This window comes from Eublepharis macularius, chromosome 11 (genome assembly GCF_028583425.1).
Source record: "Eublepharis macularius isolate TG4126 chromosome 11, MPM_Emac_v1.0, whole genome shotgun sequence".
NCBI classification, from domain to species: domain Eukaryota; kingdom Metazoa; phylum Chordata; class Lepidosauria; order Squamata; family Eublepharidae; genus Eublepharis; species Eublepharis macularius.
The window spans coordinates 10,549,599-10,565,897 of NC_072800.1; the positions used below are offsets into that span (position 1 = coordinate 10,549,599).

The 16,299-nt window shown below is 45.2% G+C and overlaps 1 protein-coding gene across 1 annotated transcript in view; it reads right to left on the reverse strand.

Annotated features, from left to right (window-relative positions):
- Positions 1 to 754: 754 nt before the first annotated feature.
- Positions 755 to 16,299, reverse strand: part of PLEKHG4B (pleckstrin homology and RhoGEF domain containing G4B) — a 103,072-nt gene continuing 87,527 nt past the window's right edge. Inside the window, exons 16-23 of the mRNA XM_054991717.1 lie at positions 14,267 to 14,356; positions 13,942 to 14,166; positions 12,803 to 12,973; positions 10,718 to 10,898; positions 9,455 to 9,571; positions 6,920 to 7,189; positions 3,534 to 3,751; positions 755 to 796 (exon numbers count right to left, since the gene is read on the reverse strand). Coding sequence (XP_054847692.1) covers positions 755 to 796; positions 3,534 to 3,751; positions 6,920 to 7,189; positions 9,455 to 9,571; positions 10,718 to 10,898; positions 12,803 to 12,973; positions 13,942 to 14,166; positions 14,267 to 14,356 — 1,314 coding nt within the window. The remainder of the gene's footprint in view (positions 797 to 3,533; positions 3,752 to 6,919; positions 7,190 to 9,454; positions 9,572 to 10,717; positions 10,899 to 12,802; positions 12,974 to 13,941; positions 14,167 to 14,266; positions 14,357 to 16,299) is intronic.

Consider the following 16,299-nt stretch of genomic DNA (forward strand, 5'->3'; position numbering starts at 1 on the left):
AAGTCAGCATTCTTGTGGGCAGGATTTCATCCAACCTTTAATCACAGAAGGCTCATGTAACTAAGACACCTTGGCTGTTTCCACACTGTCTATAAATAGCAGGAGACTCATGCGATTTTTAACACCATCCGACTACAAAACGCCATAAATCACTGTTTGTGGCATTTTGTAAACAGATGGCATCAAAAATCACCCGAGGAAGCCGGACGCCTTCTGTGAGTCTCGTGTTACTTATAAACAGTGTGGGAACGGCCCATGTTTCCCCCTAGTCACTGTAATTGTGATGAAGACCAAGAGCATCATCATTGTGAGAGCCCTCTGTGCATGTCCTATGGAAGTGAGATTCTAGTATGGATATTGCCTCTTGACTATTTTCTTTCTTTTTAGCCAAATCTTCATATTCATCATAATCCAAAAACCTGCGTGCCGTTCAGGAACAGGCTATCCAATGCAACTGCAGGCCACACTGCTGTAAGGCATGTTTGGAATTGCCCACAAGACAGTTTCTGACACTGGAAAGAGAAACCATTTATAGAAAATGATGATAGGGAGAGAAATTAAACTACAATAAAAGTTGATATTCAGTATTTTCTCAAATACTGTTAGAGCATGCAAGGCAAGTATTCAAAAATTTTCTCATGCCCCAGTATGATTGGTTATTAATTTTTTTAGCAAAATTAGAATCAGGCCAGTTTTTAAAATTAAGTAGATCTTTATAGCATAGAGCTTACTTACTGAATGTATTGTCTGTGTGTCAAACCATTGTTGAAAGGCCTAAAATATGAGAGGTTTTATTCTGATAGAAAAGGGAGGGAAAGTTAATTACAATCAGCATGACTTCTTATTTAAAATAATCTGTGCCCTACTTCTAATCTATCTTCTTTACCTTCGTAATATTTTCCAGTTGACAAGGATTCTCATTCACAAAGAGTATAATCCTAAACAGTTATGTCCTTCTAAGCCTCCTGACTTCAACGGATTCAGAAAGGTGTAACTTTGTTTAGGATTGTACTGCAAGCAACGTAACCTTACAATTTATAAAAGGTGATGATGTAAAAATTTACTGTATATTTTGATCTACAGTAATAAAGAAGATACAATTTAAGGTAACCTCAGACAAAGCTTGGCCAACATTTTAAGAGAAACAACAGAAAACAGTTGCCCTAAAATCTATGCTTTGCTGTCTTAACGAGGAAGTGTCTGGAATTCATCCTCGCCTGACCGCTCCACTGCCAACGGAAGGCTACGGATCGCCGCCTTCAGTCAGCCAGCAGCTGAGGACCAGCTCCAGCATCTGCTGCCCCGCAAGATGAAGACCAAATAATTTTAGTGCTGTTAGTTGAATAGGTACACTGTGCTCTAAATGATTAAAGACAATATAAAATAACCCCCCAAACGAAGCATGTTCATAGCTCATTCATTTCACTCTCTCCTTTTGAAACTGGAAGGATTTAGAGTTTCACTTTGGTGGGACTAGGATTGCTAGATGCCCTGAGGTTCAGACCCCGAGACTACAGAGGCAGCATCTGCTGCCCCGCAAGTCTGCCCCGCGATGCCTGGCAGACTGAAGGTGGTGACCAGTGGGTTGGTGCCAAGAGCCTACTGGTACCAGGGGCCAACCAGGAGAAAAGCGTGCCTGTGCTGGTGCCTCAAGACGGCCCGATGGACATGTGGGAAGAGTGAAGGGCAAAACCTCTCAAGGCAATATAATCATCACCTGTCCCCTTGAATCTGGCTACTTCCCCTGAAAAGGCAACTGAAAATTTGGGTCAGGCCATGAAACCTGGTTATGCCCCCTATGGAGGTCCAGCCATCCAGTATCTCTGTGATTGGCTCTCAGGCATTCTCAATGCCCACAGATACTCTCCAGACTGAAAAAAGCAGAAGGACCACTTAGGTGAGTAGCTGCCTTTGTCCTAGCATAGTCCCAGGGACTAGTTGTGTTCTCTGTTGCTAAGGGAAGTGGGCCAAAAGGGGAGGAAGAAACTGTCAAGAACAAGAGGCTATTTACTACAAGAGCAAGCCAGGAAGGCAGCAACATGAGGAGATATGTCATATATCATTTGCCAGGATTTTTAAAATGTACAGAAATGTCTCTGTGTGTGCATGAATCAATGACTTTCAAATAATGTTCCTTAAATTCCTTGGAAGGTTATCAGTGAAAAATTAGTAATGGCGGGCCAACCTATTTGAAAGACAGCATGGGTGCCACCACAAATCTTCCTGCAATGTACCACTGTAAACAGTGCAGGAGGTGTTCTAAGCTGCATTCTTAATTCACAGGCCTGGCCAACATTGCCTGAATTCTGGGACTCTAGAATATGCCCTAGAATCGTCTACAACATGGCAGATGTTCAAAGGTTCCTTAAGAGACATGAAGGTGAAAAATATTCTCTCAATGATGCAGAGGAGTTAGCTGTGTTAGTCTGTAGTAGCAAAATCAAAAAAAGTCCAGTAGCACCTTTAAGACTAACCAACTTTATTGTAGCATAAGCTTTCGAGAATCACAGTTCTCTTCGTCAGATGCATGGAGGGTGAGAAGAAACTGGTCAGATATATAGGTGAAGAGGGGAGGGAGGAGTAGATGCAAACAGAAGCAAACTGATCTCCATATCAGAAGCTGCTGTTTGCATCTACTCCTCCCTCCCCTCTCCACTATATATCTGACCAGTTTCTTCTTGCCCTCCATGCATCTGACGAAGAGAACTGTGATTCTCGAAAACTTATGCTACAATAAAGTGGGTTAGTCTTAAAGGTGCTACTGGACTCTTTTTGATTTCTCTCAATGATGACACTTTGGAAACCACTGCAGTAGAATGAATGGATTGATCTCATCTGGGTTTTGATTTGATTTTTAAATGGCTTTTGTACCATGTGGGCTTTTGTACCATGTGGGGTAAACTGAATCAAAGGACTAAAAGAAGTCGATTCATTTGAGCACTTTGAGTATGGGTGGGAAAATGGACGAATCTTTTAAAAAATCTGAGGCGGATATAATAGACCAGCTGTTTTCAAGCCATGCAAAAGGGCAGAGCCGTGAGGGTGGGGGTTGAAGAGCTGCAAGGAATGGAGGCCTGCCGCCGCCAAAGTGGCTCTGTCTGAACGTGCAGAAATCTGAATTAATTTGGGTTTATAAATCATGGTTTGTGCTCATTACAGCTGGGTATGATGATGTCTGTATTGACAGATCATTTTTTCAGCCGTGCCCCTAGAGGCCCCTGAGCCACAGAAAGATCTACGCTGATGGAACCTGAGAGGTGGCCCGTCTGTGGTTTGTTGGGAACTGCAAACCATGGCCTTGATATGATGTCTGAGCTACATAATCGTGTCAGTTCTGTGTTCTCTCTCCATAGCTGGGCGTAGAATTTGAATGTGGGGAGCCCTCCACTATAGAGGAAGTGGAGAAGGTAAGGAAGCTTTCCTGGCCTTAAAGCTCCAAGTGGCAATGAATTGATAAAATGGCAAAACGTTTAAAACTGTTAGCCATTTTCACTGGGAGTATCATTATTTGTTTTAGCAAAGGAGATACTTACAGCTGTGATATCCTGAATGCTGCCCTTTGGCCTGGGATTCTTCTCCGAGAGGGCAGGCGACGTGCATTGCGATGGAGGCCTGGAGCCAGGGCTGGGGAGGCCTTCTTCATCCAGAAATGCCTCTGCAGGAAGCAAGGAGAGCCCGGTCTGGGCAGGGCTGCTGAAGCCACTCAGGCTTTCACCTGATGTGCCCTGGGACGATTCAGAACTCTCGGTAACTGCAGGAAGCAGGAAGGAAGAGGCCAGAGACATCAGAGGCCACTATCAGCCTATTGTTCAACAGGAATTCCAGGGACATACCAAAAGAAAACCTGTGATGCTAAAGATTACAGTTCTTTGTAAACTGCAACACACCAGCTGCTAACATTCCACCAACACACACAGCCTATAAAGCATCAGCTGGCTTTATACAAAGACACCGTCAAGACGTGAAGGAGTGAGAGTTTGGAACTAGCGGGATTGTGGGATGTTAGGCAGGGATCCAGCCTATACTCTCCCATCTAGCTTCGTCAGAAGAAAGGAACCTGCATGAAGACCAGCCAAACTGCAAGGAGCCAAGAAAGTGGAGCAAGTCAGATGGTACTCCCTGGCCTTTAGAAAGGCTTCTGGGTCAAGCTGGATCTAAGAGTCTCTCTACACAAGACACCTGACACAAGAAGAATGTGTTGGGAGAGGCAATGGTAGCCAGGAAGGGTAGTTTTAAAAGACAGAGCCACCAGCTGGGCAAAGGCTTTGCTATACACTGGAGCTATGTGAAGGGATTATGAAATACCAGAAAAGAAACTTAAGCCCATTATAACCTCTCCAAGTCCAAGCCTGGCTCTGGAAGGCAGCTCCAGCCCATTTCCATTCCCTGTTGCCCTCTGGTTGCAAATCCACATAGTTTTAGACTGGAGAATTATAATTGACAGAGCCTTTGGGGAGGTGAAGATGAAATTAACAAACGCTCTAAGGAGCGATCTCCACTGGCTCTGTCTTTTTAAACTACGCTTCTGTCTTTTTAAGCTACGCTTCGTGGCTAACACTGCGTCTCCCTACACTTTGACAAGGCATCTTGTGCAGAGTGACTCTCTGCAACACAAGATTGTGCTCTTGATGTGTCTGGTTGCGTACAGTGGCCCTTACCTTGCTTCACCCTGCACGCAATTAACAAGATTGTGGCCTGAGACAGAGCTCCTGAGAGTCATGGGGTGGTGTTAAAGTTTTTAGACATTATGATTGCGAACATGAGATGAAAAATGTGTCATAAGTGTCAGAAGAAAGGGAGTGGCTGAATATGCTTTCCAGAGGCCAGGGAAGCAGGAGAAGGCTTCAGCACCCTGTACAACTCCCTGCCTCTCCCCAGAAGTTCCACAAAATAGACATGCACATGTTTATAATTTACGTAATGTACACAGATTGCAGAATTCAACTTTCCTTGGTACAGAATTTTAATTTATTTGGAAATGAAGAAATGATCATGGATAGTAAATGTTATAAAGCCAGCAATCTTTAAGTAGTCTTTTGAAAACTAGTCCCAGAACTACTGGTATAAAGTTGGGAAAATATGCATAGGAAAACATGTGGCAAAGGAAATCTGTGAAGCAGCAAGTATTGAAAAACTATGGAATCTGGGGGTGGGGGGGTGGAAAGTGTTGTCAAGACATAGCCGACTTTTGGTGACCTCTAGTGAGGTTTTCGCAAGGCAAGAGACTAACAGAGGTGGTTTGCCATTGCCTGCCTCTGCAACCCTGGTCATCACTGGAGGTCCCCCACCCCATTACTAAACAAGGTTGACCCTGCTTAGCTTCTGAGATCTGGTGAGATCAGGCTTGCCTGAGCTTTCCAGGTCAGGAACTAGGAAAAGGTGAATATTTCCAGAGTCTAAGACCTAGTGAGGAGATTGCTTACAACGCAATCCTAAATGGATTTACACCCTACTAACCCCATTGACTTCAATGGATTTAGAAGGGTGTATAACTCTGCTTGGAATTGTGCCATTAACTAGTTGCTTCCCTGTATTTTACTGAGCAGCATAAAATCTGAAGTGGGGACATGCAGAAGCTTGCAACAGTTACTTCCACAACAAGGAAAAAATTACAAGAGGGATTTTTTTCTAGACAGAGGAGGAGTCGTCTTCCATGTTTCTCACTCCAGGCTTTCTTTTATATATGGGAAAACAGGCAGCGAAATCTTTCAAAACACTTTCAAAGCACTTGCTCTCAAGGACTAGGTACAGCAATTTCCAAATGATGTTTTGGGACACCCTGCAATTTCTGGGAATTCCTCAATGAGGAAGTTGGCAATAGCAGGCATTCATCCCTAAAAACTGCCTTTGTCCCTCTCCCCCTAACATGTGCAGCTGCCAGGTAGGAAACATTAAAGCCAAGAGAGAGAGAGAAACTCTCACTGAGGGAACAAAAACCAACTACTACATATATAAATATTTAAAAAGTGCTCTAGTGCCAAAGTGCTAATGAATATCAATAAATATCAGTTACAACAACGTAGAATCTCATATCCCGATAAATACACAATCTAAGCAGACCAACAAATTATGTCTGTAAACAGTATATACGTTTATATACTGTATATTCTGTTCTGTACCAGGCAGGAACCATCAGCTGTGCTCCAGGTCATGAGTTCAATTTCGATGGAGCGGCAGCCAATCTCAGCAAGCCTCCGAGTCTGCATGGCATAAGTCTGTGCCCTAGAAATGTCCCAGGATTCTTTGCCATGTAGTGGAGTCCCATACCAGATGGCAAGTGTTCCTCAGCAGACACACTGATGTGGAACATTCGAAAATCACTAGTAGAGCAACACACCTACTCCTTGAGAGCAAGTGCTTTGAAACTGTTTTGAAAGATTTTGCTGTTTTCCCATATATAAAAGAAAGCCTGGAGTGAGAAACATGGAAGACGACTACTCCTCTGTCTAGAAAAAAATGTCACACCCAATTCAATGTGTGTGTGAGAGAAGGCAGTTTGTCTGATCTGTCAATAGTGCTGTTAGAAGATATTGATCAGAAAGCTTTATTACGGAACTATGGAACTGCACAAATCTCTTTACCGAATGGAGAGTTATTATAACTGGCAGGGCTTTTTTTCAGGGGGAATGCAGGGGAACGGAGTTCCGGAACCTCTTGAAAATGGTCGCATGGCTGGTGGCCCCGCCCCCTGATCTCCAGACAGAGGGGAGTTGAGATGGCCCTCCGCGCCGCTCAGTGGCACGGAGGGCAATCTCAACTCCCCTCTGTCTGGAGATCAGGGGGCGGGGCCACCAGCCATGTGACCATTTTCTCCAAGGGCAACCCACTGAGTTCCACCACCTCTTTTCCCAGAAAAAAAGCCCTGATAACTGGCCATCGTTCCCGCCCTTCCCTTATCTGGGCTTCGCAATGCACTCACTCATGGAGGGCTGGCTTCCAGTTTCCTGTTCCAGCTCATCTTCCTCAATGCAGGTTCTGACGTCATACGACCAGTGATAGAAGGGTGGCCCAACTAAACCAGAATGAGTTGGCGCTGAATATGTGTGCAGATTTAGTGAGCCCAGGATAGAAGAAGACGACTGACTGCTCGAGGACGACGTGCTGCTGTTGGAGATCGTGGAGTGGGGCCTCTTAAATGGCGTGGAGTGGTCAAACGAAGATACGGCAATTGAGGCACGAGTTCTTGACTCTGGCAAAGCGGACAACAAGAAGAACAACAAAAACTCTTCAGCTTATTCTTCAGTCACTCATAACACTGCAGCTTATAAAATAAAACACTGCTTGGAGAAAGGGTACGAGAAGGGACTGCAGCTCCGTGGCAAAACACGTACTTTGCATACAGAAGGTTTGGTCCTAGACCGAGTCCGCTGAAAAGAGACTCAGGAAGGACTTTTGCCCAAGCCCTTTGGAGAGGCTCGGCCAGTCAGAATAGGCAATACTGGGCCGATTCCAGACGACTAACCGGAAGGCGCTTCATGCCGCCATGTTCTGGATCGCGACGGGGAAAATGCGAAATATCGCGTTTTTTCGCTTGAGTTAGGCGCGACGTCGCGCCAAACTCGCGCGAGAAAATGCGATATTTCACGTTTTCCCCGTCGCGATCCGGAACATGGCGGTATGAAGTGCCTTCTGGTTAGTCATCTGGAATCGGCCCTGGTCTAGACAGGAGGACTCAGGGAAAAGCAGCTTCATACATAAGAGCACTGGTTAAGTTAAACCTCTCACTTTACACAAAGGTGTGGATTTTGAAGGGCCAGGAAAGGTTTAGATGAGCTGGCGATGGAGAAAATTGCATGCTGTACCTATTCGCTAATTACGTGGTCACTCCAGGGCAAAATAACTGCCTTGGGGATTCTGAACTCTGGCTAGACTTCAATCATGATTCTGCCTATCCTCAGACTTCCTCTCCATGGTAATGACCTTTGACCAGACCCTAATACTGTTTCTGCTGCGCCCTTGTTATTGACCCTCGGCTTGACTTCAGACTCTTCTGTTCTTACATGTGCAAATGGGGCATCATGGCAGAACTTCCGTATCATCTCCAGTGCAATGATTTTCAGTAGGGTTTGGCCATGGAGTCATGCTGCAAGCACAGTAATCAAGCAATACATGTAGATATTTGACCGTGCCCTTTGCAGAATGACTTTTCAGCAGGGATGCACTGCTCCGTTGCAAAGGGGGAGCTAAACTTGAATGTTGCGACACCTGGAGCTGAATAAAAAATTAGCATGTGCAACTGTGCAGTATTACGTTGCAGTCATCATCAAGTTATTTCTTCTAGAAGGAGGGATTTTTCTGCTGATTTCTTGCACTTCTATCCTAACTGTGTGCTTCATGGAAGGAAGCTTATTAAAGACAGTCAGGGGGTCTTCCATCCAGGCACAAGTTGAGCCCCCACCTGCTTAGATTCAGCAAGGTTAGGAGCCCCCCAAGTATATGTGGGATGTTGAACAGAGCATTGTAAAACTCATTGGTTTAACTTTTGGTTCTGTTCAGCTACATGAAACTTATTTTTTCCTAACTGGGGAACATACACATTTGCAGTTTTTTAAAAACTTCATGAATGGCTGACAGAAATGCACTGCTGCTTTGTGAAGATGTGTAAAAGCTGGCTTTTCCTGCACCCTGAAAGAAGATAAAGTACATTCCTCCACTAGCTGGAAGAGTAGGTTATATGGAGGGGGGCGGGCGGTATTTCTTGACCTTTAACATTATCTTTGGTGTGAAGAAGGAACTGCAAGGCGAGAAGGAGAGAAGGGGACACCAGAAAGGAAACTCTTCATTACCATGACTGGGATCTAACTGAAGGTGGGGGCTTGGTTATGCCCAGGGGTCATTTTGTAGAAAAAGAGCTGGAGGAACTCATTAGCATAACTCATTAGCATAACTCATTAGCATATACCATGCCCCTTGCAATCACCAAAAGTATGTCATTAGCATAATTGATTTGCATATGCCACACCCCCTGACATTACCTATCCTGGCTATTCAGGGCCAAGATTGGGCCCAAAATGGCAAAAAGGGGCTGAAAATGGCTGAAAAGGGGCCCAAAATGGTCAGGACTGGACCGCTGCTGAGTGGGAGAGTGATCCACCACCCGTCAGAGGCCCGATCCGGGCCGTTTCAGCCCCAATCCAGGCTGAAACAGGCCCAAAATGGCCGAGAGTCTGGTGGGTGGGGCCACCTGACATGTGACCTCTTTGGGGAACTGCTGGAACTGCGTTCCTGTGCATTCCCCCTCGAAATGAGCCCTGGTTATGCCTTAGACTATCCCCAGCAGCCCTGAACACTGTCTCATAAATTGCTCTGGAAACTCCCTTCAGCTTCAAAAGCAGCTTGCAGCATGGCCTATGTTTGAGAATCAATCTGCCCGCATGGTCTTTTGCATGCAGGATTTTAAAAAAATTAGTGTTAATTAGACAAAGAGGATAGCCTAAGAAGTGCTGGGCCATACCTGTCCCTTTCATGATGTAGTCAATTGCTCTGTCACTTATAGCTGCATCACTGGGCTTGATATCCATGAACGGTTTGTTCCCTATGCCCATGGACACCATTTCTTGCATTCGGAGTTCTAAGCACAAAGAGAGAAAGCGAAATCATATCAAATATCTCCTTCTGCAAGGCAGAAAAGGCTTCTGTGATAAGGTAACCCACACACTGCTAAGGGAAATAAATGATGGCCTCTCCCCTTCTCCCCCTGCAATGGGGAATTTCCCTCTCCACTAGCGCAGCCTGGACACTGAACTAATTGACTGTGGTATAGGGAAAGTAATGCTTTAGACTAGGACTCTTTCTTTCTTCTACAAGATATTGCTGTGAATGGAAACACTACTTCAATAAACTGTAAGTTCTATTTTTCTACAATTTAATTGCCTGAGGATTAATTACTGGGGGAAATGCTTCTGACTAGGTAACTCTGCTACCGAACAATTATAACTATTTCTAACAGTACAAACCTGGGGATGGAGTAAAACCAAGGTGTTCCCCCTCCTGTAAGTGGTGGCAGCTTGGTTTATTATCCTGGAGCTTGAAGTGGGGGGTGAGAGGAGGTTAAAGGGCGTCAAGGTGGAGAACCCCTCTGAGAAGCAGTGATGTGCACCGGGCTACACCCAGCAGCAGAGGTTGTTACGTAGCCTGACAATGGCAAGGATTGGCGGTGCCTACTTGAGAGGATGCCTTTCCCACAATGAGGCTGCGTGCCATCTCAGATCCACTCAGACATTTCCCTTGTCAGCCCCCACCCTTAACTCTATGCAAACCATCATGGTTCAGAGAAGATCTTTCCCATTACTGGCTCTGTCCTGATGGAACAGCCGCCCAGCGGAAGTAAATAAAACTCCTGCACTTTTCTGGATCCACAAACGTTGCATGGCTGTGTTGTTCACAGGGGATTTTGAAAGTATTTAAGTTCATGAGGTTTTTAGAGGAAGTCTCTCAGGGCAGTTATTTGATATAAGAATCTGTTTCAGAATTCAGATTAAATGAATTTTAATATTCTTGCCGGTCTGAGTGCTGCTCTGCAAGCTCTACTGAGTAGCCCTACAGACATTTTCTAATAAACAAACAAATAAATCTGCTGATAAAGTGTATCTTTTACATGTTATTTCTTCGTGGTTTTTTGCATCTGAAATTTCGGATGATGGCGGATCTGTAAAAGAGAACTGAAGTTGCAGAGACCCCAAAGAGCTGCCTGGAGCTCCCATTGCCACCACCATACCTCGATTCCTCAGTGCTTGCCTCCAAAGAATCCTGCCAATGATATCAGTCCATGCAATCTTCGTGTCCGCTGAGTTTGCTTGAAGGATGTAGGTGTCCTGGGATTTCCTTCTCCTCCGGAACCAGATTTCAAATCGCAGGCCGCTTTCCCCAACATTCTCGGTCATGCCGATCTCAGCTGTCTACAGGCCAATAGGAAAAAAGAAACCCCGAGAATGCAGTTCAGCAGCATAAAAATGTATCAGATTTACCAAATAAAGAATTGTGTGTGGATCACTTATGGCAGATGAAAAACGGTTAAAAAAGATTTTCACCACAGAATCAGAAGTTGAAACAGTATTGCTTAAAATAGCAATTAGCACAAATGTTTAATTTGCATTAGATCCAGAGGCATTAGCTGTGTTAATCTGTAGTTGCAAAATAGTAGGGTCCAGTTGCGCCTTTAAGACTAACCAACTTTATTGTAGCGTAAGTTTTCAAGAACCACAGCTCTCTTCGTCAGATGCATCTGACAAAGAGAGCTGTGGTTCTCGAAAGCTTATGCTACAATAAAGTTGGTTAGTCTTAAAGGTGTTACTGGACTCTTTACTATTATTGCATTGACTCTGCAATCTTTATGGCACAGGTAGGGATTTGAACACATGTCTCCACAGTCCAAATCTAGCATTCTATCTGCTCCACATCATTTACATAATATATTTAAATCTCAAGGTTAGTTTCAAGGACAGGCTGGACAGGCGATGGTTTGGAGTGAAAAGCAAGGGGGAAATGATGGGATTTAAATGTGTTTAAATTTGACTGGGTCCTGCCCACAACATTCCTCCTCCGTAGAAACCACGAGGCAGAAGGCTTGCAGGGCTGACTCCAGGGCTTCCAAACACACCCTTATTACCATCAGGAGGGGGCTTCCTTCTCCCTCCCAGTCACTACTTTTCCTCCGGTAGGCTGCCAACATCCAAACTGAACAGGCTTGACCCTTTATCAGCTGCTTGGGAACTTGGTGAGCCTCTGAGTGTGTACAGATTTTTAGCAAATGGCTTGAGCAGAAGACTCATAAGTGAGGACATGTTGACACAGCTTAACTTCACTAAAGACGAAGCTTTATTGGTTTACAGAAGAATATAGAAGGTAGAGAGAAAGAGAGAGTACACAGCATATAGGAAGTTACCATAAGACAGGGTTGCAGATAACACAAAAGAAATAAAAAGCAAGAGTCTAATCTGTAACTATACCTTGAGCACTACCAAACAAACCTGGACCTCCCCTACTGGGATAGGTGTTCATCCTTATGGGCATAGGGGACAGAGACACGCCAGCCTCTAGCACTTTCCCAGCTCCATCCCTACGACAACAGCCTCCTTCACCTCTCCCAGGATGGCAGTTTTTTATCAGTTACATGAAGGTTCCAAAGAGGTGTCCATCACAGCAATTGGAGCCAATGGTGTTCTTTCCTGCTGGCATTATATCCCTCTCTTCTCTGCTTTCCCAGGACACATTTAGAAAGGTGACTCACAGGCCAGCTTAATATCTGAAAGAGGCCTGCAGATATAGGCGCTTATTCTATCTGCTTCACATCTTTGTCATAATATTTTTAAAACTCAAGGTAGTTTCAAGGACAGGCTGGACAGGCGATGGTTTGGAGTGAAAAGCAAGGGGGAAATCAATGGGATTTAAATGTGTTTAAATTTGACTGGGTCCTGCCCACAACATTCCTCCTCCGTAGAAACCACAAGGCAGAAGGCTTGCAGGACTGACACCAGGGCTTCCAAACCCACTGCAAAGAGGAATCATAGAATCCTAGAGTTGGAAGGGGCCAAACAGACCATCCAGTCCAACCCCCTGCCCAGTGCAGGATCAGCCTAAAGCATCTCTGACAAGTATTCATCCAGCCTCTTCTTGAAAACTGTCAGTGAAGGGGAGCTCACCACCTCCCTAGGCAGCTGATTCCACTTTTGAACTACTCTGACCGTGAAAAAGTTTTTCCTAATATCCAGCCGGTACCTTTCTGCATGTAATTTAAGCCCATTGCTTCGCGTCCTACCCGCTGCTGCCAACTGGAACGCTCCTTGCCCTCCTCCAAATTTACCTTGAACGACTGTTTGTACGTATAAATGTCATATCCTCCATCAATCTTTTTCGTTTTGCTGAACAAGATGAGGTCTTCAAAAAGAAAGACATGCCTGAGATACTTCTTTCTGCCACAGCACACGAGAAACTCATCTTGACACCTCAGTTGTCCCTGTTCTTTCAGATTGACCTGGGGAAGAAAGAGGCGCCTTCTTTGGTTGTTGTTGTGGCCTGGCGGTTTCAGACCAGCAGAGGTCAGGCCAGCTTCACTAGGCCAGAGTTTGTATTGGAGTCTTACTCTTTTAACAACACAAAGTCAGCCTTACAATTTCTGAAGCATGTTTCAAGTGCAAACTAAAGGTCATTACTTCAATCATCAACATGCTCCTAGCCCACAATTAGTGTGCCTGAGTGTGAGGGGTGATCTGTCAGGGCTCAGCCCTCAAAACAACCTGCCCGCAAACCACTTCCTCTACTTCCACTTTTGCCTTTAGTTGACAGCAGGGAGTAGCAGACAGCACCTCCTGGAGGTCTGGGTTTGGGTCTCCTGTCTGATGTGCTCAGAAAGGCAGGAGGAGGAAAAAAAACTGGATTGTTAAGCTAATGCTGTGCTGTCACATGTTATGCCTCTGTAGGAATTGCCAGAAACTCTATGGTTTTACATAGTTTCCAGCAATTCCTAGAGAGGTGCGACATCACTTCCTGGAATTGATGTCTCACCATGGCCAAATGTTCCCATATCTCTGCCCTTCATCTCCTGCATGTTGCCAGGCCAGGGCCGATTCCGCACAACTTACCTGAACCCAGGACGTTGCGCTAAGTTGCGGATCATGCGTTCCGCGATCGCATTTTCCCCGGCATGATCTGGAACGTAGCGCAACGTCCCAGGTTCAGGTAAGTCGTGTAGAATCGGCCCAGGTCTGGCAAGCCTATTGTAATCCTATGCATATTTACTTGGGAGTAAGCCCCAGTCAACACAATTAGCCTTAGTCTTGCACTATGAGTTTATCTAAGATCACCTAAGTAAGCCTGCAGCTAAGGTTAGATTCAAACCAGGGTTTTCTTACAGCTCACAGGTACAACCCCCCGCCCCCCCCCCAGCAAAACCCAAAAAGTGCTTGAAATGCTCAACAGGAAGTGGAATCTGGCTGTGCTTACATCACATCCTCTGATGGCATCCATGGCAAGCAAATCATTCCCATGGCGAAGCTGGAACTTGACCATTTCTTCGGCCGCACGGAGGGCGCTGAGCTCTTGTTCTTGTGCTGCTGAGCACTCCTTAATCATGTCCTTCAAAAGGAGCGCGTATTTGCTCATTCTCTGGATAGGTTTCAGCAGATAAGAAGCCAGGTCCATTTTATCACCCAGTTCTTGTTGCTTATTCTGTGGGAATATTACACAGCGTTAAGGGAATGAAGCACTCCAAAGCATCAGCAAATTCTACAGACAGACACCACGGCAGACAACATTCAGAGGCAATTACTTTGAAGAAGGCATTTCCATGGCTTATAAGTAAAGCGTCCGACTGCGGCTTGTTCTTGCTGTATAATGCGTACATCCCAAACTGTTCTTCCTGAAACAATGAAAAACAGTATTGACGTACATTAATTAACGGTGATGCAAACTGAGGGTCATTTGTTGGTATATAGTCTACTCTCTTACTGTTGTGGCCTTACAGTTTAAACCGATGAAAAGAGAGTAAGATACTTACACGTGAAGGAAACAAAGCAATAATGCCCAGTGAAATTGCAATTTACTACTTACGGATCAAAGAAGTCCTTCATAGATAAGCGTAAATATCAAAAGCACTATACATACAATAAGCAAATGTATCAACAATTCCAGCCATTGTAATAATACAACAATATAAAAAAACACTCCATTTACACAATTCAACAGGGACAGAAACAAGCTGGAAAACATCCCGCAGGTTCAGTTTCCGTAGCATACTGGCAAGTATAAACGTGGACCGAGTCCGTTCTAAATAACTGCTTTCTTTCAGGCGGTGTAGAGAAAGTATCGGGATGCCCCGTAAGACGTTCCCTGTTCGCCTGACTGTCAGGGCCGGCAGAGTGACCGAATGTTTCATCGAGAAACCGCCTCGGGGGCGATTACTAGTTCCACTACAGTACTGTGAATAAATATTAATAAATACACAAAAAATCAGTCGCTGCCCTGAATTAATTTACTTTGTGGAACTGTATGATAGTGATGGACATGTTGTGCATTTATACCTCAATGGCCTGCCTGTGGGGAGGGCGGGATATAAATATAAATAATAATGTCAACAAGGTCAGCGAGATTCACATGCTTAACATTCACTGGAAAGGACCTCTTATTTCCAGAGGCACCCTTGGACAGCCTAAAAAAAATTCTCTCCTGCTCCCTTTCTTCCTCAATATGATACTAACGTCCCCAAAGTTTCAGGAGCAGTTCTATGGAGCAAGGACTTGTATGGAATGGAATGAAATGAAATTCTTTAGGATCTGCTGAGTGGTGACAAGCAATATAAAAAAAGACAAGTAGGGGAAACTATATCCTTTCATCTTACTGAAGCGCCTGGCTAACTCCAAACAGGTATTTAAATTCACAGCTCTGTCGAGTAGAAGCTGTTAAGAAATTTTGTGTGTTGGGGAAAGGCGGGGGAGGATGTCCAGATCCGCCTTTTGATCTACAAGCCATTAGAACAGATCATTGTACTAATAATAAACGTGGGAAGCAAAATATTGAAATAAATAATCCCCTGACCACAGCATGCAGCAATCCTTTCCTGGATGTAAATAAGGTTTATCCCAGCCAACTGTTTAATGGGCTTTTAATGGGCAGGAAAGATTGTTAGGATGATGCCGAGATGTGTGTGTTGGTTGGCAGGCCCAGTTCTGGGTGCTTTGCTGCCCTGAACAAGGTGCAAACTCATTTCCTGCTGCACCACATCCAAGGCAACCTCTTATGGCCCTATCGCAAGGGTTTGGGCTGGGGCCTGGCTGGTGGCTCTGCAGGCCTGGCCATCCTTCTGTCCACTGATGGCTGGGAGCAAACTGAGCCCGCCCCTGTGACACATTGGCACCTTCCTCTTGGTGCTGCCCTAAGCAGTCACTTGGGTGAAGAGCCGGTAGGGTTGCCAGCCTCCAGGTGATGGCTAGAGATCTCCCAGAATTACAACGGATCTCCAGGCCACAGAGATCAGTTCCCCTGGAGAAAATGGCTGCTTTGGAGGGTGGAGTCTATGGCATTATACCCCACTGAGGCCCCTCCCCTCCCCAAACCCCAACCTTTCCAGGCTCCACCCTCCAAATCTCCAGGAATTTCCTAAGCTGAAGCTGGCAACTCTAAGAGCCAGCCCTATTTGTAGGCTAGGCGGCCCTCTGACACACAGCTCTGCATCCAGAAGCGACTGCTACTCATCACAGATGAAGAGGGGAGTTGGCAAACTGCACCTCTGCTTGAACGCCTTCTGCAAGACTGCCTTTCTGCCCATGGCGTGCCATGACAACTTCACTTATCGGAGTTGGTCCT